This window comes from Astatotilapia calliptera, chromosome 22 (assembly GCF_900246225.1).
Source record: "Astatotilapia calliptera chromosome 22, fAstCal1.2, whole genome shotgun sequence".
In the NCBI taxonomy this organism is placed as follows: domain Eukaryota; kingdom Metazoa; phylum Chordata; class Actinopteri; order Cichliformes; family Cichlidae; genus Astatotilapia; species Astatotilapia calliptera.
In genome coordinates, this window is record NC_039322.1 from 31,203,139 (window position 1) to 31,226,350 (window position 23,212).

Genomic DNA, 23,212 nt, shown 5'->3' on the forward strand with positions numbered 1-23,212 from the left:
TTGATAATATATAAATCATCATTCACGCATGCAAAAAAGAAGAAGAAAAACAAATAATTAAAAATATCTGAAAAGTTAATTGCTCTTTGGGGTCCCTAAGCATTCGCCCGACAGTCTACCAATAGCGGTCTATCGCAAGATGAAGTATGTGGTACAACCGGTCTGTGCGTTTGTCGGGCTGTCAGGCTGCAGTGAAGTTATGACAGTGAAACCGAGTGTTTAAAAAAACAAAGCTTTTTGATTTGATTTTATTAAAATAATTTCATTGTTGTCCGAACATAACATTGACACATGTCTGCACTTTCACGAGCTGGAGATAGAGACCTTTTTGCCGAGGTCTTTATCTCGTCAGACCGCACTCCTCACAGACAGAGACGACCATGAAAATGGCAAATCTGCGGATGCAACACATATAATACGGAGGGTGGAATCATAAACGAAGCTAACCACTTAAGCTGGAACACCGGCCACTTCTCAGTCAGTATGTTTATATTGTACCTCTGCCTGTAAAAGCGCTCAGACGCAGTCGCGTCAACATCTTACGTCATCGAGGTCATGTGACCATGCTTCCATTACGACGTTTGGGGGTTTATTTAGCTAACGGCTCAGCCTGCATTGGCTAATATTGTAGACAGCCATTCCAAAAACAAACCAAAGCCAAGCCCCACGTTTTTGTGTCGATTAGCTGACTGACGTTTTTCAACCGAACTCGTGCAACGTCGCTTCCAGGGGAAAAGCTAGTTAGCACTGTTACCTTCTCGGTAATAGGGGTTACTTAACGTTAGCTAGCTAACTAAATTAACAACAACAGGGAATGGGTTGTCTGTTGCAAGTTGCTTTCACCATATCTGTTATTTTGACTAATCTCATGCCGTAGATGCAGCGTGTTTCCTCAAGCTTGAGTCGTCCTCCATTCCCCACAGTCGCGAGAATTACAAATACAGAAGAGCACATAAACTGGCCAACGCTCTATTTAGAACATTAAGTATGACTGAGTCCAGCGGAATGATTGAAGTCACAGTGAAGACTCTGGACTCACAGAGCAGGATTTACAAAGTCAGAGGCGAGGTAATAGTCTCTGTTTAAAATGCTGATCTAGTTAGACATCCTCACCCTTACTGGTAACTGATTGGTGGGTGCTTATATCTTGTGTGTTTGTATTTTCTCCAGTTGACAGTGAAGCAGTTCAAGGAGCACATAGCGTCCTCGGTGGAGATCCCGGTTGTCAAGCAGAGACTTATCTACCAGGGCAGAGTGCTACAGGATGACAGAACGCTGACTAAATACAGTGAGCAAATGACACCATGTGACCTGTGTATCCAAACATGCACAGTTAGGATGATCTTTGAACACGTGTCTGATTATGGCGTTATTTTTGTGCCATTATTCTGAGCGCACAATGCAAGTACAAGTGTTGCATTTTGAGCGAACAAAATTCACTGCTGCTTGCAAGAAATGTATTTCAGTGTTTGATATGATCCATATACACACACAATAACAGCCCCTCTCACTCAGTTTTTGCATTTGCTCAAGCACTCAATCTAAAAGTAAATCCTTATTTAAATTTTTTGGCTACTGTTGTCTGATTTGTGTGGGTTTTTGTTTGTTTGTTTGTTTGTTTTTCCCCCACTCATACACTTATTATCTTTTTCAACAAAAATTGCCAAACAGTAACCCATAAATATTTTGGAGCATCTAATGATGTCCATCGCTTTGTTTTCCTTTAGATGTAGATGGTAAGGTCATCCATCTGGTGGAGCGTGCCCCGCCTCAGGCCACTGTATTGTCCTTTGGGGGTGCAGGTGTTTCTACTGATGGGGCAGAGGGTGGAAGCAGTAGCAGCAGCCATGCCTCCTCCCAGGGTGCCCCACATGACCGCAATGGCAACAGCTATGTGATGCTGGGGAGCTTCAACCTACCTGTCAACATGATGGACTCACAGCAGATACAGGTGGGGTCAAGGCCTGCGTGCAGACAAAGAACCCTGTTCATTTTCTTCTGAGGGGAACGGTAAAGGCTTACTTACACTCTTGTGGTAAATATGTGTAGACCCTACCAAGGTGCTGTTGCCAGTATTCGTGCTTGTGCATGGTGCATTATGTGTTAAATACTTTAATACGTGTACTATTGTGTACAGTTACATTTCTAAAGAAATACACTTCAGATTACGACACAGGTTACATTGCAGGGTTTCAGAGGGATTTGCGGTTATGATGTACCTACGGCCTAAATTTAACAAAAAGGTATAAATCCATGTAAGGAGCTTTTTGTGGTTTTTTGTTTTGTTTTGCAGATGCTGACTGGAGATGGTGAAGCCAGGGTCAGCACTGGTTCGGGGGTAAAGTGTCATTATTCACCAATCATTTCTTTATTCTTTTTTTTGGAAACCCCTTCTATCTCACTCGTCCTGTAAATCTAATATATGTTTGTGCATCTTTAGAGCAATGGCTCAATGGATGTGCAAATCAACTTGGACCGGTCAGTTGAGAGTGAACCCAGGGTGAGGCTGCAGCTCGCTGAGAACCTGCTTAGAGACGCTCACTCTCTAATCCACAGTTTGGAGGTACATGGACTGTTTTCATATGTACTGTGGGTTTTTATTTGCACTCTCACAGTATTTCTTAGTGTCATAAATTAGTTTTGGTACTGTTCTGTCCCTTTGTTTTTTATGAATAGATTTTTGCCACAACAGCTCTCAGCATACTTTGGGTGATGCAAACAGGAAGTATACTGTAACACTGTTATCAGAGGAGTCAGAGAATCAATTGTGTGTTATGGCTTCTGTTTAGAGTTCTTTTTTTATTTCTAGTCTGAAAATGGATAATATAATACAAAAATGAGGAAGGAAAAACTTTTCAGTACTAAAGTAATCATAGGTCTTACCAAGCATGTTAGTAAGCACCTATTACTCACTGATTTAAGGATTGCAGCCATCACTATCTTGCTGGTATGAAACCAGACCTGATGACTGAACACTGTATTTGACCTCTGACAAATCATTAGCCAATAAGCAACCCGTTTAAGTTCTTTTCTGAATCGAATATAAACTGAGAGTAACAAAATTAACTTTAAGTTTAATTCTGTCTGTCCTGAAGCTAGTGACTGAAAATATGAAGTCATCATTAATGTGTTTACTGAGGTGACAAAACAAGGGAGCCAGTGTTTTGTTCCTATGCACTCATATACAACTGGAAGTCTTTTTGCAGACAAGTTGGACCCTGCTGGCCATTGAATAGAATGCAGGTTTAAGGCCCTTCATTGGCTTCACTCTTCAGAACATGTTTCAAAACCTGTCGACCTGTAAACTGAGAGATGAGGCAACTGTGTCTGTAAACGAGATTAAACAAAGAATAAACTTAATGAAATTCAGTGGGCAGATTGTATATGGACAAAAGAAAGCTGACAAAATATGGCATTGACTTGGCCGTACTCTCCAAGGATTCTTTTGAATCAAAAATACTACAACTTCTCTCTTCAGCGACAGTACTATAGTAATAGCCCAGGTTCAGTACCAGGATGTGCGTGCAGTCACTTTTCACTAACTTGTTCTGTTGAGTAGACAATATGCAAATTTAGATGCTGAAAGTTTTCGTAGGATTGCCTGAATACATCTTTAAACAAAAAACTACTGAAATGCTTGTGGGAACAGTGACATGTTTTGTGTTGTAGGGAGTGCCCAGTGCCACCAGCGCCCATTCAGAAGCAGGGATGCTTCCGTCTTCTTTGTCCCCAACACCATTGTCCTCATCTCTAAGAAGGCCTGAAGCACCACAAGTAGTGCTTACCAGCTCACCCCCAGCAGCATCAGCTTCAACCCAAACTGAGAGACCAGCTATCACTGGGCCCAAGTGAGTCAAAATGAATAACTGGTATCTGATCATACGGTTTATACAGTTTGCTGTGTCATGTGCTAAACAGTTTCTAGCTACTGCTGCTACTTGTAACTTCCTAGACAGATTGAGTACTCCAGTGTTTTCTCACAGAATCGTTCATCCTCTGTGATCACTACTATAAGGACTTTATCACAGCCATACAACAGTCTCAAATTAGCAACTAGTTACCTGGCTCTCCACAGGCATCATCATCAGCTGAGTAGGCGCATAAGTCAGTACGTGAGCACATCTCTAAAAGGCATTAGAAGGGCTAAAGCACCAGCTGCTCATTGATACGCCAGACATAAATATTCTTCATTGAGAACTCAGTGGGCAGGACCTCAACGCTGGAGGTCAACTCCAAGGCAGTCATTCAAGCCACCGTCAATCCTGAATATACCAAGTAGTGACATAAAATTATCGTATTTTCCGCACTATAAGGCACACTAAAAATCCTTTAATCTTCTCAAAAATCGACAGTGGCTGTGGTTACTGACCTCTAACTGAGTTTATGTGGTACACAGCGCTCAAAAATCTGTCAAAAAATGTTTTAGTACGACTTTGGTGAGCTACGAAGCCGCACCGCTCGATGGATTGTTGGAGCTTTACGGCTGTCGTAGTCAGGAGCGTCGCGGAGTAATCTGGGTCCTAAACTCAAACGAACACTGCAGCATCACTGAGAGTTAAAAACGGTCTAAATTCTTTCATCTTTAATAAAATGATCAGCGTTGCTGCTTTACCAGGTGTAACTATGATGTTTAACATCCAGGCATCCATGAAAACAGAATTTATTAGATTTAACAGAGTTAGAAGTTAGCAGGAAGTTAGCTCGCTAGTTTCGCTAGTTACCTAAGCATGATATAGCATGTTTGACTGAGAGATTTCTGAGAAAATTCAAACGTACAGCTCTGCTATCACTTCCAACATAAATGAAGACAGGAAACTAAACAGCAGTGACGTTTGTAGGGTTACTGAAGTTGGGCTAGCTGGTATATAATGATGTGCTACGTGATTGCTAGCGACACAGCAATGTTAGCATAACATAAACAGTGAAGCTGGAGGACGAACACTAACACTTTTCCACTTATAAAAGTTAACGTGAGCGTTCCTGATGGTTAGAGACAAATGCAATTGCATGGCAGGATGCTGTAAACTAGGGGTGCAACGATACACAAAATTCACGGTTCGGTTTGGTTCGATACTTGGGTGTCACGGTTCGATATTTTTTCGATACAAAAAAATGTTCATGCATTTTTAATTTGTCATTTATTAAAATTATAAATATATATTTTAACTCAAAAGTACAGTTTTTAAATTTAACCCTAACCCTTGTGCGTGTTTTTTATTTTGACAGCGAATGCGCACCTGCGGACCACTTATGTGCAGCCCTGGTTATTTAGCTCGTCATATTGCAGCCACAGAAATTCTTTTGTCCATGAAACCATAAAGCTGCACTTTCTTTTTGCCTTATAGTCTGATTTGCCATAACTTTTCCGTTTTGTGGTAAGCTTTTCTTTGGCTGTCACTTCTTCACCCTGACCTGTCTTATTTGGCTCAGCAGAACTAAAATATATATCCTGCTGCTTTTACACAGGCACTCACATAAGCTCAGCGATTCTCTGCGCAATCAACCTCTCACATGTTTAAGCTTGCTGCGGGAGATTTCACTTGTCATGTTTGCATAGTAAGCTAACGATTGATAAGACGATGTCAGAGGAATTGGTGTGCAAATTATCATCACTCACAGATCAGTGCTGTCGCTCTCTATACACAGTTCGCACGATTGCAAAGTGAAAGCAAAAAAACGAGCGCAAATTCAAACGCGACTTCAATATGTCACATATTGACAGTGGCTCACAGATGCCAATGACATAATTACCCAGCTACATTTCCGAAAGAATGCAAAAACATTGACATATATTTTTCCTACAATAGCCCGACGGGCAGGGCAGAGATAGATTTTGGTAGCCCGACTGAAAAAATCGCTAGCTCCGGGACGTCGGGCTAGCGATATTGCAAGCCCTGTATCTGATTGAGGAATCACTCATCTTTGGAAAAGAGAGTTTATTACAGAGAAATGGCTCTTTCCAAAATAAAAGCTATACTATCCGCTTCTTCTGGGCTATATTCTCAGCAGCATATTAAACATATCAGGTCCCCATAAGGAGAATCATGTGCTAACAGCTGTCTAAATGACTCGGCTAAAGTTAGTAGCATGCTTGTTGTTTTTGTCTTTGCACTAGGATGATGTCGGCGTAAATGTGCAGTCATATTCGTTGTGTTCCCGCTAGTGCTTTCAGGTTAATCTCGTTGAAATGACCTTAACGCCACAACACGGCAAATCTCCGTTAACGAGCTACCGCCGATCGCTCTGTGCATGGGGCTAGACGGCCAACACGTTAACGAGCTAACTGTGCTAGCACACTAGTTCACACCCATGTAATTGAGCATTGCATGGCACATCCAACATACTGTTTTACTTTAGTCCATGACTCGCTTACCTTCAGGGTCATACGTCACATGAAAACCAAAATAATTCCAAACGCCAGATCTGAATGAGGGTGGGGGAGGTGCCCTGCGCTCTTCCTTCTGACTATGCTGTCTGTGTTGAGCGCTCAGTGGATCTGTGCTCGACAGTGCAGCCTAGGCGGAGTAGTCGAACACAGATTCACTGAGCGCTCCACACAGACAGCATCGTCAGAAGGAAAATTGATAAAATAAATTACAAATGTTGTATTGTTCGATACATATGCGTACCGAACCGAAAGCACTGTATCGAACGGTTCAATATCGATACGAATATCGTTGCACCCCTACTGTAAACGGACCAAACTTCAGTCAGGAGAACAACTGAGGTTAGTCATTAATATACTGTAACAACATACATAGAGCATCTACGAGAGAATTCAACATTAATGAATCGATGGTACGGAAGTGGAGGAAGGAAGAAGAATGAGTTGAGTAAAGTTTGACTTATCTGACTGTTTTGTTTCGCCTTATAATCCGGTGCGCCTTAGTGCAGACTCTCAAAGATCATCATGTTATATATCATTTTGTATGTTCTAGCTTCTTTATGCTGTGCAAATGTTGTTTTTCCCCCAAATCACTTTCTAAAAGCACAACAGATTTCAATGGATCCAAACTGACCTATAACACATGTCAAAAATGCCAGTGTTTATTGTAGTGCTGACTCTTCTTTCCCATTGTTTGTCCTCAGCCACCCTAGTCCCGCTGAGTTTGTGGAGGTTCTCTCTGAGGTCAGGAGGGTGGAGGAGCGATTACGTCCCTTCATAGAGAGAACCCACTCAATCCTCGGAGCTGCCACCTCAGCAGACTACAACAACAATGTAAGATGAACGTGTAGTGGCCATAGCAAAATATTCACTCTAGTGTACTTAGGAAGAATACATCTCAAAACTTTGTGACAGGAGCTCTTGCTAAGAAATGCACTGATGGAAGTGACTTCAATAAGGGAAACCAAGAGTTTCTCTGCAGATAAGTAGATACTGTCATGTCAGTGCTTTTTAGTTTAAGCATTAATCATAATTTTATAACTCTTTTCACAGACCCGGGAAAGAGAGGAAGATCAGCGCATTCTTAACCTGGTTGGAGATGCTCTTCGTCTCTTAGGGATCACACTGGTTGTCCTTGGTGACCTACGCTGTAACCTGGGAACCTCTCCTCCACGTCACCTGTATGCGGTTGGCCCCTTGGCTCACTACAACCACCCAGTTCTGCTTCAGGCTAGTCTGCCAGTAGGTTCACACCACACTGATATTTTGGCTACTGTGAAGAACTATTGTGTTAGGATATAGTGTAATAACCGTAACTTTACAAGTGGAACAATTATAACATGCAAGCAATGGATGGTGTTTGAATTGTACCGAGTATAATATCTTTATCTGCCATTGTAAAGGTGTACAGTGGAATTAGATTTTCAGTAGGTGCATACAATTAAGGCACATTTAATTTAATTTAATTGATTAGGATTGAAAAGGGACCATGTACAATATAAGCATTTTATAAGAGTTTGCTTAGAGCTAATTTGCATATGCAGTCCCTCGGCAGCTTAAAAAGCAAAACGTTACAGAAACCAAAATAAAATGTGTAACATAGTCTCAGGCACATTCACCCCACATCCCTGCATACACAAGAAAAAGCAGGCATTAATGTTTAAAGGTCTATTATTTTTAGTTCTTTAAAGACCTTTACAAAATTATATACAAATATTATTATGGCAGTTTCATTGTAAGTATAAATATCAACCAATCCAGAAAAAACACAAAAGTTATATATTAAGATCATGGAGTGCCTGTCCAGTCTCCAGACCTCCGTCCTATAGAAATATAAACAATTTAGAGAGCTCCTGTATAGATGAGTGGGCTAAAACCCCTCCTGAGATTTGTGCAATCCTGGTGAGCAACTACAAGAAATGTATGTGTATATATATTATTATATAATAATATCCAGAACTTTAGAATGAGGGTTACTGTCACCATGCACTGTCTGATTTTTGAGGTTGAGTTCTTATATAAAGTGTAGAAACAGTGAAATAGTGTCCTTAAAAAATAGATTTTAAGTAACGTCTACGTGTTAATACTAGGGACTCCTTTTTAAACCTAAAGGGTAGACATAATATTTGGACATGATATAATGAAAGTGTTACATTATTTTTCAGGATAATATGAGGGAGGTGCAACTTTGCTTATATTTCCTTAGTGTCAGCGCTGTGTTATCTGGTACCTCTCAGTGGTTGGTTTCATTACTCATAAAAAATTACCTATTACTTGCACAGCACAGGAAGCAACAAAATCATTGATTGATTAGTAACTTTAATGCATTAGATTATTGCAATGTAAACTAATAGTGTGCAGATTTGCGCGATTAAGCAGTGTTTGGACCTGAAAATGCAAATGTCAACATTTGTTTACGAAGGAGAAGGAATATATCAGAGGGCCTCAGGCAGTGTCACTTGTAAATTCTTACCCTACCTTTGTCACAGACCATGAAATAAATTTTCCCTCCAGATGCATTTAGGGACAACAGTAACCATGACGTCTAATGGTAGACAAGCAACTGATGGACAGCAACAAACCTTTCAGGGCACTGACCAATCAGATCAGCAGGCTACAGGCCAGACTCTGCCTCTTCAGGCAAATGGGACCAATCGAGGAGGACCTAGGGTGATCCGGATCACACATCAGACGATGGAGCCTGTAGTCATGATGCAGATGAACATTGATGGTACGTGTGCTCCAGTTCCTTCATAGAACTGACTGTACACATGAAGTTCTGCGACTCGTCTGATGCCAGTATTTTATACACGACACTGCTCTAAAACAGAGGTTGAACTCTTTCTGTGGTTGTTTACTGTATTCATTTGTTTATTTGGATAAATAGGTCTTATCTAATTAAATCAAACAATTACAGTAATCTGCAAACGTTATTTTCAGATGGGTCACAATTTTATTATTGTGGATCATTTAGAAATCTGTCATGTCTCACTACAGGGTTGATCTATTGATCTTCTAATGGCTGCTTTCATTAGCTGAAATGAGTGTGTGCACATTACATTTGAAACAGCTACTGCGTACTCTGTGGTTATTTTTGATGAGTGTATCAGTTCCCCTGCTGTGAAGCTGAAAGAGTTGTGATGTTGTTGAATAGGTGAATCGGCTGCAGGGTCTCAGATACCAGGACAACCAAATGCCGCAGCTTCTCAACAACCTGGTGAGTGAAACATCAACAATTATTTTCTTGGCAAATGAATGTTGATTTCATTGAGTGAGTTGTTGCTTAAACAGTGCAGTATAGATTAGAGATGGACCGATCCGATATTACGTATCGGTATCGCTCCGATACTGACCTAAATGACTGGATCAGATATCGGAGAGAAATAAAAAAATTTAATCCGATCCATTAAATATCAAAACAGCACCTCACAAAACTTGCGACATGGCGTAACTCGGCTCATAACCGTAGCACGTCGGAGCAGTATGCATCACGTCATAGAGCGGCTGTGGCGTGCGAGACCTGTTGGCGGTCTGGTTGAGTATTTGGAGCCTCGCTACCAAACCGGCATTTCATCTCCGACAAAGTTATCCAAGAGAGAAGTAAAGCAAGTGTGTCAGTTCATCTCTGAATGTTTGTGAAGCATTCCTGCGTTAAGCTTAACAACCATATATGGAGCGACTGCCTCTTCTCGCTCCCTCCCTCTCTTGCTGCTACTTCAATCGTGAAACTGATCAATGATCAGCTGATCGGCTTTTCTGTCGCGAGTCTCTCTTGTTTGTTTTTGGCCCACTTCGCGCCAGAACGGCTGGTAACTGTGCAGGGGCGCATCTAGCAAAGTTTAGCCAGGGGGGCCGATAGGGCATGAACAGTGAAAAGGGGCACAAAGACATACTTTTCTTTCTTATTCTCAGTTAAAATGTCGAGCTTTTAATAAATAATTATCTGACTCTTACACCCAAAGTTTTAATATGATGTAAAATGTATAGAAGTCCATTACTGTATATAGTAACTGTTAAGTCTAATATACCCTAGTAAGCTATAGTACTTCTTCCATCTGTGCAGTCTGCAGTTCTGTTGAAGAAAGATGTTGAATCTATTTAATATTTCTTGAAAAATAATTTATTTCTGTGCATTTTTTTTCACACTGCATCAAATTAAAGTTGATTATGTCGATTAAGCATCATGAGGTGGAGCGTGAGGGGTGGTTCCCTATTTTTTTTTTTTTTTTTGCTGGGAGTTTTAGAGCCCTATTAGTTAGGCTGCTTACTCTTTAAAATACCAGAATAAGGAGGATGGAGCAGGTTTAAGTTTGTTAGATTGATCAGTTTCGCTGAACTATGAAATATTTTGGGTGCAGTGTATGTTTTGCATACAGGTATAACAGAATAGCTTTAGTGGGGTTTTTTGTAACTTGAGTATGAACTTATACAAAAAGCAGCAAGGTATTAAAAAACACTTTTATTGATTAAAACACACACTATATCGGATTCATATCGGTATCGGCAGATATCCAAATTTATGATATCGGTATCGGACATAAAAAAGTGGTATCGTGCCATCTCTAGTATAGATGCCCCCCCCCCCCCTTTTAACACCTTGGGCCATGTGGACTTCAAGTGCACTCACTCAATTAAGTTTAGTCCTCTCCCTGTTCTCAGGCACAACACCTGCCCACTTCACAGAATTACCTCCTGAGTTCATGCAGGCAATTGTGCACCAGTTTTCTCACCAACCCACTGCCATGGCTGCTGCACCCTCAGCAGCCCACCCAGTGCACATGATTTCTGGCTCTGACTCAACACCCAGTGCACAGACAGCTGCTTCACCGCTGCTCCCCAACACCCCTGTACAGGGTAGGGTAGTCATCACCAGGCCATCCTTGTCCACCCACATCACCCAGCCTGTGGGAAATACCATCAACCTGAGGGCTACAGGTGGCCAGCAGCCAGGACAGGTAACCCACCACAGAGTGTGAGGAGATACAGGTTGAACATCACAAACATAATCTACTTAAAAAGTGACACACAAATGATTTGATTATCGACTGTCAGCTAATTTTACAACCTTCCGATACATCTTACAACGCACTGAATTATGTAGAATAACTGTTGTGCAGTAAACGTATATTCACTGGTATGGCTCTGCACACTTCGCCTTTTTGTAAACAGGGCACGGCACTGGGTCCCTCCTCTCTCACCCAGATGATCAGTGGTCTGGTTGGACAGCTTCTGATGCTGGAGCAGCCAGGTCAGTGTCATTATGTCACTTCCTGTTCCTGTTACAATGCAGAGTGGTGTTTTTGTGTAGCTCATCTGTGTAGCCAGTTAAATTAAAAGCTTATGGATAATGTCTTATATTAAAAGTGTAATCATCACATGCTTTATCCAAAGCACAGTCTTACTCAATTCACCTGCTAGTTATTTCCACAGTATTCATTCACTGTGACTTTAGAGATTCACTAGGTTACCTTAGCGTATAGCTGACTGACTAGCAGCATGGCGTCTTCAGCTGTCCTTCCTGCACTTTGTCAGATGGTTTATTAATCCTGAGCATCCTTTATTAAAAACAATACTTGTAATAAATGTAGCCTGTTTACACCTCTGGAGGCCAGAATAACTGAATCGGAGACCTGGCTTCACACCCTTGGAAAAACCAGTAAAAAAAAAAAGTAGGAGGACATATAAAGGGCATATAAACGGTGTCTCTACAACAAATGGTATGAAGACTAGTTAGGAGAGCAATAAACATAATATTAATATTGACTTTTATCAGTATTGGCCTCAAAAATGTAATATTCTTTTTTCATGTTTTTTTAACTCTCTAGGTGATCCTTCAGCGAACTCTCAGTCCTCCCTGTCTGCCTCTTCCATGTTTGTTTCCAGCACTGCTTCTCCCCCCTTTCCCTCAGCTAATACATCTGGACAGACATCCACCCGCACCACAAGTACTACCTCAGTCGGTCAGCCAGCAGAGACCAGCCCAGAGGGAAACATGGCTCAGCTCTTGGGATCTCTACTGGGAGCAGCAGGGTTGGGTGGTCCTGCCTCTGGATTGGCTCCATCCATCACTGTGACATTACCAGGGGTTCCTGGCTTCTTCCAGAGCATGTCAGACTTGGCACCAGTGAGTTCAGATAAAATGACAGAAAACCTGAATTAAACATTTCTGAACCTTAATATAAAGACTGTTTGTACCAGTCAATGAGCAACAGGTGTTGTTTCCGCACAGCCACCTGCCCCTGGCCCCAGGGCCTCACTTCTTCATCAGTCCATTGGTCCTGCTCCCTCTCAGACCGGCAGCAGCCCAGCCGGAGACTCTCTGAGCCCAGATTTATTCTCTGGCATTATGCAGGGAGTGCTGTCCACCATGATGAGCTCTTTTGGGGCACAGCAGGGCAATGGAGAAAGCATTGCCCAGTTCATCCAGAGGCTGTCCCAGACCAATAACCTGTTTGCTCCTGGCTCTGGGGATGCCGTGGGTGAGTCCTTGAATGAAGATATTGTGCCTAACAAGTTCTTGCAGTTCACACTAATCACCATGGTTGTTATCTCATGGTAGGGTTCTTTGGGGACCTGCTCTCCCTGGTGTGTCAGAGTTTCTCTATGGTGGATATGGTGCTGTTGCTTCATGGGAACGCCCAGCCTCTGAGACGCATCCGGCCTCAGCTCACAGACTTCTTCACTGAACACTATCTCCAGGAGCAAGAACCCAGTGATGCCAACATAGCTGTGAGTACTATGTAGAGTTAATGTAATGGCATCAGTGCCGTCCTTATTGGGACAGTGCTGCTGTTCCTCTCCTATACAGGGAAAACTTAAATCATGATCTCATGTGCATTTCACACAGCTTGTATTTTAATCAGTGTAACTGAAAGAATCTTTAGTTGCAACCCTAATTATCACTCATGAAAGATCCACTGTGCTCAATCTATGTAAAATATATTATAAAAAATAGCAGTGGCTAGTAATAAGCAAGAAAGTAGTTTTCAAAATGTTTTAATACAAATTCCACATTAACAAAGGTAATACCATAAAATTAAAATCGAATGGAAAAATGTAACATTATTCTCCCTCCAGGCAGCAGCTGAGGACCTCATCAATGGACTTGAGGATTACATAGCTGAGAGCTTTGTAAGGACAATGTCTTTCACACACAAACATAGTAACATGGACTCTTAATTTCCTGTGACATGTGCACATAAGTGAGCGCTGTGTATTGCATCTAGGCCACAGTGACAGTGCGCGAGGGAGTGGACATAATTCAGACCAACCTGTCTTTCTTCAGACAGCAGTTCACGCAAATGGCCACACATATCCTTCGCTGCCACGGTAAGTTCACTTTGATTGCAAGAAGGAAACGGTTGGGAAAAGAGGGCATTAAGAACTGCTTACATGGAACATGGAAGGTTTGAGCTAAAACCCTTTTCAGGCATGCTATATGTGGCATTGAGTGTGTTAATGGCTTAAAGCTGGGGGTCAATTTGTTGTGGATTATGGAATAACTTCAGTTTTATTTCAACCTTTGATGTTTGATCTAGTTGCTCAAATATATCACCTCCAAAGAGGGGCATCGGTTCACGACAGTATTTTCTTATCTTAGTATTTTGTGTAGCCAGAATCCTGCACTGATGGTTTTATATTTGGGTTTTTTGTTTTTTTCACATCGCAGATCACATGTTTGGTCCCCGCCTGCTGTTGCTGTGTACTCACAGCCTGTTTGAGTGTCTGGCTCTAAACCTGTATTGCCTGGGAGGAGAACACAGATCTCTGACTGCTGTTATCAACCAACACATTGTTTGTATACATCTTCAGTAACGCATCATCATGTGCTTTGCTGATGGCACAGATTGGCAGCTGCCTATTACTGTGTATTTCTGTCTTTGTGCAGAGGAGGATGTCTGCAGACGTCAATCCCAGTCTGGTCAACTGGCTGACCAACATGATGTCTATGAGGCTGCACATCATTCTGGAGCATAACCCAGTTACTGAGGACCAAATCCAACACTACGTTATCCATTTACAGGTAATTAACAGAAACAGTGTAGAACAGATTTTTTGTCCCTAATCAGGCTGCTACTAAAACCACATTATCTATGTAGATATGTTTTGCCAACGCAAGTAATACAGACACAGTCAGGTCCCAACATAGCTGAAAAAGTAAGGGTCATGATCAAACATAAATTTGAATGTATTCCAATTTGACTGTGTCTACAATACGACCCTGTTCCAACAGCAGACTTAACTACGTTCAAATCTGTCATTTGAGTCATTAGAGTCAGATTTAGTTACATTTCCTGAAATGTTATTTCAGGAGGAGTTGAACCAGAGGACGGAGACTGAGGTGGAGCAGCCATCAGAGCGTGCAAGTGTGGAGGTGAGTTTTTACTTATTTTTGTTCTTTTCTAACTTCAGCGAGTCTGACTGCTTCTTAGTGGATCCGTTTGATGTATCTTGCTCTTTCAGCACGTTCTGACTTCAGTCAGTATGTACCCATCAGCCTGTAAGCCCATCTCTTTCTCCTGAGGATGTAGGTCTCTAAGATAACCGTATGGTTATTGATTTGCATTCTAAAGATGGTGTAACTGTAACAGCAGCAACTAATGACAGTAGAAAGAAAAAATCAGGCTCTGATACACAAACTGCTCATTAGTTTTAGGCTTGGTTTGACTTTGCACATGACAAGAATAGAAATGTAGAATATCACCCTATTTATAATTTTAGATGTTTTTTTCTGTAATAAAAATGACAGAAAATGAAAGGGTTCCCATTACTGTCAAATTGCCATTACTTCCACTACACCAAGATGGGCACACTTCTTTTTATTTCAGTTAGCTGGACATTATATGAGTTCAGTCATAAAATATAACAAAGATTCAGGTGGAGTACGTGACATTTTGTACTTGTGAAACTGTCAAAATTAGAGTCTGTATAAGTAACTGAAAAATGATCTTGTATTTTAATCTGAATTAGTATAATATTTTTTATTAGTGTTTAAATCAGCCGTTATGCTTTCTCTCTGTTGGGGCTAGGCACTCTAGCCATATGCAGTGCAGTTTTTATCTTACAAATGTACTTCAGTCCAATGGTCCACATGAAAGGCTCATGTGCTCACTACGGCTGCAACTACAGATTATTTTGGTGGTCGACTAATCTGCCAATTTTTATTCGATTAGCCAATTAGTCAGCATTTAACTCAGTAACTCTTATTGCTGCTTCCTGTGGGCAAACCTCCTATTCTAGGCTTCAATACCTCACCTGCTCAAGTCTGCTCACCTGTGAATATCACCCTGTTGTCTCGTCACGCAACAAATTATAATAATGACCCTGGAAACATGTGAATGTGAAAATAATCAAATGTATTTTTAACATTACTCAGCAGGACCATCAGAATAAAAACCAAATTAAAAAATATAAAAAAAAAAAAATGAATTAAATATAAGTGATACAAAATAAAGGGAGAGTAGTATGTAAACAAAAACATGATGTGCAAACGAAACTAAAATGGCTTCTGTCCACAAGTTCAAATAAAGCTTCAAATGAAGTCAAAAATATTCCTTTTTTTTCAGTCCAGAATAACAAGTTTCCAACATTTACAGATGATTGCAGTGGGACGTGCTCTGGAGTGAGCCTTGCGCTCATCTTTGAGATGATGTTCCCAGCTGCTGGTAACCTCGCTAAAGATGCTTTCTGTCTGTCTTCAGCCATTCAGAGGTGCATGAGCCTCTTAACAGGACAAACTCATCCATACACCTGAGTTTTCATGGGCAAAGACTGTTACTAATCATAATCAAAAAACAGGAGACCGTGTAGCTACTCCTTTTTGATTGGCATTTTCACTCATTAGCTAACAAAACTGAAATGGTGTTTGCCTAGCAAGCGTCATCCTAAGAAGTTTCCCACAGGTAAGCTCACAGAAACAGTGCAAACATGAACTTAAACACGGTGTCAGCGCGATGCACTAACTGAACTTTCTAAACAGAGTCGACGTCACAGCTCCAGGGTGCCGCGTTTTCAATGCTCATGCGCTGCAGTAGTGCTGTCGTGGATGGAAGCTGTCCACAGTCTGCACTTAACTTTGTTTGTTTTCTCGTTAATGCTTTCAAATCTCAGTTTCCATGTTGCCGTTCGCGCTGAGTTCTTCTTCGTTAGTATTGAGCACAGTCTTGGCAGACGATATAGGCGATACTGCCCCATAGCTTCCTGGAGTGTATTGCAGTTACCAAATCACATTTACGAGGTATCAGTATATGACGCGTCGAAAATAAAATTCCGCGTTCACACATTTTTGTAGTTGACGTCATCGATTATGTCGACGAATCGTTGCAGTCCTAGTGCTCACTTCACCTCTCGGTCAGATGGAGGACAGTTCGTCTCCAGCTGCAGCCACTACAGCAGAGGAGGCCATGGTTTCCACTGGAGAGGGAGAAGCACCTGCACCTGGTTTATCTGTGGATGGTTCATCTCAGTGCTCCTCTGGGCCCCGAGCAGGACACGACGAAGTGGCTCCTGAAATGGAGCCATGGGCAGCAGCTGTTCCACCTGTAAGGATGAGGTTTTGTTCTGTTTTTGTTTTCTTACAGTTTATGCTTATGCTATTCCTGCACAGGTCATTAACAAACCTCAGAAATGGGACCACAGTCTTATCTAATAAGACTTATAAGACTTATCTTTGTCCTTAATGGGCAGGATTAACTCTGTAAAGATGATGCTATTCCAAAATTTCTATATGTATTTCAATGCCTTCCCATCATGATTCCCAAATCCTTTTTTACATCTCTGGATTCCTTAATCACTTCATTCATTTCGAATGGTAAACATTCAGAATTGAGGAAAGCTCTTCTTCAAAGACGCAGGCTGGTGGGAGGCTTAGCACTTCCTGATTTCCAATACTACTATTGGGCTGCAAATATCAGGTGTATGCTGTCTTGGCGACACTACCATCTTGGCAAATAACACCAGGATCCTTTTCTATGTAGCTGACAGCTGGTAACAGTGCAGGGGTGGGTCTAGCAAAGTGTTGCCAGGGGGCAGGTAGGGCATTAACAGGGAGAGGGGGCACAAAGACGTACTTTCTTATTCTCATTTAAAATTTCTAGTTTTTAAAATAAATAATTATCTGAATCTTACAACCAGTTTTTTTCTGATGTAAAATGTATAGAAATCATAAATATACCAACAAGTTTTTTAAATGTATTTATTTACCGAATTTCCCAGAGGAACCCACCCGAGGGATTAATAAAATTTCATTTAATCCAATCTAATCTAAGACAGTGTACATCACCTTGACACCTCTGTGTTTGTTTTCATTCAAAGGCTTTATGGCTTTAATACCTGGGGGGCCGGTCTCTAGTCAAAATGCCTGGGCTGTTTTTTTTGTCCCAGTCCAGCCCTGGGCACGACACACAGTGAATTAATTTGAGAAGGTGCATAAAAAAATAAATGGCTGGGCCAGCGGTGCACATCGCAGATCAGCTCGCATAGACACATTAGTTGTGCCTCTTCTTAATGACGGTATCTTAGCTAACAACCCCAACTACCAGATTCAACTTGCAATTTGCTAAAAATCACTTTACCTCCCGGTCAGAGGGACGCTGCTAGCTGGCGTTTTTTTTTTCCAAGCAATGTTGAAATTTTCACATTCCGACACTTCAAAAGCTTCAGGATCCGTCCGCTCAGCGCAGCATCAGCACCGCGGAAATACTCGGATACATCCGTAGACTCAAGACACAGTGCGTTCTCGGGACTTTCAGGTGTTTGGACCAATGTTTTCTTTTCTGATCAAACCAGAAGCTTTAATGAGCAGCTGCATTTGTCTCACATTAAATGGCTGAGTTAATGCCAGTTAATGCAACATCGAAATGCAGCTGATTGAAATGAAAAGCTCGAGTCTGTGGGGGTCAAAGTTTGCAGAACTACGAACTGGAATCCAAAAGCTGGAATCCACAGCTGTGCGTGTTCATGGAGCTGCATTTTCACCTGCTGGACGTCACTACCTGACAAGGTTAACTGTCTTCAGAACATTGCAGAGGCCTTATTGACAGTATTTGGCTCTACATATCTGTGTGAGCAGATTTTCTCTCGCATGAGTGTCCTCAGGTAGCCGTCTGAATGCTGGACACTCGGAGACCTGTGTCTCTGAGTGGGAGACCAGAGATCACATTAACATGTGTGACTCTGTATTAACAAACATGCCATATTGGCCCAGTTTATTTTTCTTATCATTGTTGTGAGGAGACCATAAATAGCATTTGTATTTTCTGTTGTTCAGTTCATTTGCTGTTATGGATAAAAAGTCTTTTTTTGTTTCAAAATAGCTGAAAACTATTCGCTGACAGCTGCCAACATCTACGAACAAATATAATCCTATAAAGTGGCTCTATATAGTGTGTAACTGTTCATATAGAGCGTTATTCAATTTATTGCTAATATGGCACACTGACCTCTGAGGAAATTTTAGATGGCACTCGTCATCAGAAAGGTTGCCGACCCCTGGTCTAAACTCTTTTGCAAACTTATATGTAAATGGACAATTTGCTTGTCATTTGCTTTGGCATTGCCACTGCTCAGTTTTTACAGGTCTGACACTATGACAGCACAATTCTCCCAAAACCTCCAGACAGTCCTGTAGACAATTCTTTAATGGTCAAACCAGCCTCTAGGAGCGCAATATCAGTTCTGTAAAATTGAATTTCAAATGTTCAATGTTCTTCAGTAGCTGCTATCCAATCTAAATGGAACAAATCTTAACTTTCATATCACACATAAACTGTGGGATTCTGTCCTTGGCCAAGTGCACAATAAGCACACACTGGTCCAGGGCTAAGTTGGTATATTGACCTGTAGAAGGTGTAGGGGTGCTCCTGGTGCATTACTTCATGTGTACTGGTCCTGTCCTTCACTGGAACTCTGTTTTCCAAACTATGTGTGAAGTCCTGCGGCATCAAATTAAACTAGATCCGCTCTGTGCTGTTTTTGGTGCGGCCCAGAACAAATAGAAAGAATCTTCTCCCCCCTCGCGCGGCAGTTGGTAAAAGATATAATGTCCTGTATGGATTTAGAAAAAAGTAGACAGTTTGTGGATAAAAAAAAAAGAAATTTTATAAATTGTGGTCCCCTTCTCTGGACTTCTTTGAAAGGCTCATGACTATTGTCTCTGAGTAGCCCACAGATTAACACCACCCCCCCCCCCCCCCCCCCCCAAAACCTTATTTTCTGGGTATCTTGTGTAGTTGGGCAGCTGCCAGTAATGCCAGTGCTGTTTAATGTTTAATATCCTGAACTATTCTCTATTGTACGTTGCACTGAAGCTTTGTCTAATAGTAAGAATCAGAGCAGGAAAAAGCGATCCATTCTCAGTCCCCTGAAGTTTAAACATGGATGGTAAGCTAATTTATTTTAATGAAACCACTCTGTTTAAAAAATGAGTGACAGTCACCATAGTTACAGAATTTATTTGCCTTAGCATTTGTTTTCTCCAGCATGGTCTTCATGAAGGCATCTGTGGCAGCTTGTTATTGTTAGGAAATGTAGATAAGCAGTTGTGTGTATTCTGACATCCAGGGAAACGTTGTTGGAGGGCAAAGCCCTCTACAAATCTGTGATTTTCTTTTACACAGATTTTTAGCTACATACATGAGCAAAGTGACCATCACTTACAGTTGTGCAATAATACATTGGTCAGGAATGGGTTCCTATCATCAGACGTGACATGCTGTCCCAGAGGAAGATCAAAGCCCAGCCCCCGCTGTCTGATGCGTACCTGCATGGGATGCCTGCTAAGAGAAGGAAGGTGAGAACTGCTGTTCCAAACTCACTGAACAGAAAAGTCTGATTGTGTCACAGATCCCTTCCTCACTGTTGTCAGCCTTAGCTCTAACAAAAAGACTGCATTCTCTCACCTGCATATGAAGGTAGAACTGCAGGTTTTTTGATAATGAAAAAGGCTGTTGGGCAGAGAAGGATGACGTTAGTGTTTCTACCCTTAGACGAGCCAGTGTGAAGGACCGCACCTGTCCCTGTCGGACGCAGTTAGTCGAGCTGCTCGTGCTGTGGGAGTCCTGCCTGTCTCTTCCCCAAACAGCCTGCAGGTAGAGCTGGAGAGCCCAGAGATACAGGACGCTTACGCCAAACAGGTAATCAGCTGCTGCAAATGATGTAGTATGATGTGAGATCCCTTGATTACTTAATTACTCCTGTTTATTGTTATTCATCCAAAATTGAGTATTGATTGTTGACATATCCTGTTTTGCAGTGTATCATACACTACACTAAAGTAAGCCCTGTACAAACAAGCAAATATTAAACAAAGGTTAAGGTCCCATCCAGCAATTCAAGAAAGGTTTCCAAGCCTCTTGAAAGGTGGGGACATCTCCCTTTACTACACCAAAATCCATTCAAGTTTAGCAGCATCTCACTAAGCCACCTTTTAAAACAGGGAGGTGATGCCGATTTCCATTCTGTCAGAGCTGGTCTTCCATGGGACAGGAGTGATCCGGTTTCATCAACGCCAAATAACAGTGCAGATGAATGGCTGTACTATACTGTTTGGAAATGAATAGGGTAAATGGCCAGGCCCTCCTCCCAAAGCTCATCTCAGTTCATTGGACTGGCTTTACTAAGATAATTTGCTGTAACTAGTGTAGTGAAAACCTGGATACTAAATGTTTAGAAGTTTGTTGCGCCAATAAGAGATCATACAAAGTTTGACTTTTCAAGGACATTCCCATACAAAATGATCTTGGCTTGAAAAGATGGTAGGTTGTTATTGTGAAGTGAACAGAAATGTTTCTCAGAGAGTATTTTGCATTTAATTTAGGGTCTTCAGAGAGTTTCTAAAAATGAAGTTGTCACCGGCAGATGTATGAGGAAACAACGTCATCATCAGGATGTATTAGCTTTAGCTTTATTAACAGCCAAATAAAAAACATCAAAATAAAAAACAGAAAACCCAGGCTCCCACTTTTAGTGGTTTTCTGTAAATGACCTTCAGAAGAGTGAGGAGGTCCATTACCCCATTCAAAGGAAAGAGTGAGAGAACCCAACTTTATCTACCAGTATTGTTTTTTATAAATGGGTAAGTTCCAAAAGAGATACGAACTCCGTGGCAGTACCAGCAGCCCTGGAATACAGATCTTGTACTTCACTGTTCTGAGTTAGGTTTGTGTGCGAGCTGCTGTTTCTGTCTGTATCCTCCTGCCAGGTAAAGTGTGACATCACACAACGAGTGAGAGACGATCCAGACTTTACCGGCCAGAGATTCCCCAACACACATCGAGCTTTCTCTGTAGAAGACTCCTAGTGCCAGTCAAACAGCTTGTGCCACAGAGGAGCAGGATGGGGCGATGAAACCTACCCTGCAGCGTGAGACCCTGATACATGTAATGTGGCATAAGCAAGGAAGACAGCTGCTGACTTCACTTCCTCCTCTCTTCTGTGTCATGGAGACGCACGCCGCTGTAGTTTGGTTAGAATGGGAAAGTCTGCAGACTCTTGCTAAAACACCCCACCTCCAACACCTCTGAGAAGGACCTGACAGAAGGACCTGACATCAGTGCAGAAGCAAACAGATCTACAGGATCTAGCTTAATGTCAGGATATGGTATGCAGTTTCTAATCAGTGGGCAGTCATACCAAAGTTTGAGATATTATTAGTATATTACTGTATATTAGTTAGTGGTGGTGTCACTGCTAGGAAAGAACAGAGTCAGAATGTTCAGAGAATAAAGTTTCATTAATCTGTGACACAGATGCACAATGAGAGTGAACGTGTAATCTGACAGTGTAAAAAAATGTCCGAATTATAAGCCAGCGTGCTTAATATTAGGAGGAAAAGTGTTCTAGTGTTGTTAAGGACAAAAATATTTTATGAGATAAAGTGTATTTATTGTTATAGTAAACAGTGATGGTGAAAAAAACATAGGTGAGCACTAATCTATGCTAAAAAATGATCTTCTTAAACTACTCTGCTGTCAAACAGCAGCGGTCCTGATACACTGTAATACTGAGCAGTACTGTGTTATAAATACATAGTAGCATAGAGCTTTGTCAGTTGCACTTTACCATATAAAGTCGTGATTGTCGTTAGTGTTTCCATGATATCCGCTTTATATTATTTTCACATCTTATTGATTTCAGTGAATCACAGACTTGCACATTTTAAATTTTGGGGTATTTTAGAGCATTACGTGTAATTGACTCTTGTTGAGTAATACAGGATACAGCCCCATCGGTGATATTTGTCAGCTTTGTCAAACTGTGAACTGTTACTACCTGCTTGATAACATCATGATCATAAATCCACTTTTAAATCAGTGTTTGTCAATTTTTAGTATTTATCCATCTGGATGATTGGCTTCAAATGTCTTTCTGCTTGTGGTCTCTGACAGTGGACCCATCTGTGTTTGTCCTGCTAGACCAGAGTGTCGTGTTCGATGCTGTTGACCATAATATTTCATCACAGCGATTAGAGCATGCTGTAGAGGCACTGTGCTGCAGTGGTTTGAATCATATCTATCTAATAGACTCAATGTGTTCATGGAAATGGGAGGTCCTCTTCACACAGAGGTTAATTGTTCCAGACTGCCCCCAGGCAGTATCATTAGAGGACGTAGCATCCATCTATGCACCCAGCTTTGTCTATCAATGAAGTAACACACACCAACTAGTTAAAATTGTAGGAATGTTTTAAAGACATAAAAGGGGTCATCTGATCGTTTAGTTTTCTCTGTATTGTAGGATTTTAATTTGTAAAATTACTTTACTGTTGTTGTGATTTGAAGCTGTGAAAAATACAACTGAATTGGACTTAGTATGGCACTCACAGCACAA

The 23,212-nt window shown here is 41.4% G+C and overlaps 1 protein-coding gene across 2 annotated transcripts; it reads left to right on the forward strand.

The window, feature by feature from the left end:
* Positions 1 to 345: 345 nt before the first annotated feature.
* Positions 346 to 22,696, forward strand: bag6l (BCL2 associated athanogene 6, like). Of its 2 annotated transcripts, XM_026155565.1 has the most exons (24): positions 356 to 1,068; positions 1,171 to 1,288; positions 1,728 to 1,951; positions 2,294 to 2,338; positions 2,441 to 2,563; positions 3,670 to 3,848; positions 7,090 to 7,219; positions 7,439 to 7,627; positions 8,900 to 9,116; positions 9,540 to 9,602; positions 11,045 to 11,340; positions 11,555 to 11,633; positions 12,211 to 12,509; positions 12,615 to 12,864; positions 12,945 to 13,114; positions 13,463 to 13,516; positions 13,612 to 13,714; positions 14,055 to 14,179; positions 14,274 to 14,408; positions 14,697 to 14,759; positions 16,741 to 16,926; positions 20,067 to 20,174; positions 20,371 to 20,517; positions 21,585 to 22,696. In XM_026155565.1, the coding sequence occupies exons 1-24, from the start codon at positions 988 to 990 to the stop codon at positions 21,681 to 21,683; spliced, it is 3,483 nt and encodes a 1,160-aa protein (XP_026011350.1). In that variant the 5' UTR covers positions 356 to 987; the 3' UTR covers positions 21,684 to 22,696. The 2 variants fall into 2 exon arrangements, with proteins under 2 accessions (XP_026011352.1, XP_026011350.1); XM_026155567.1 differs by lacking the exons at positions 20,067 to 20,174; positions 20,371 to 20,517; positions 21,585 to 22,696 and having other exon boundaries at positions 346 to 1,068; positions 16,712 to 16,770.
* The last annotated feature ends 516 nt before the right edge of the window (positions 22,697 to 23,212 follow it).

Bases quoted from the DNA above. Each gene is read 5' to 3' on its own strand.
- bag6l (XM_026155565.1), top strand. From the start codon at position 988: ATGACTGAGTCCAGCGGAATGATTGAAGTCACAGTGAAGACTCTGGAC. The intron at 20,175-20,370 runs GTGAGAACTGCT...TTCTACCCTTAG, and splicing joins TGCCTGCTAAGAGAAGGAAG to ACGAGCCAGTGTGAAGGACC. The intron at 20,518-21,584 runs GTAATCAGCTGC...TCCTCCTGCCAG, and splicing joins AGGACGCTTACGCCAAACAG to GTAAAGTGTGACATCACACA.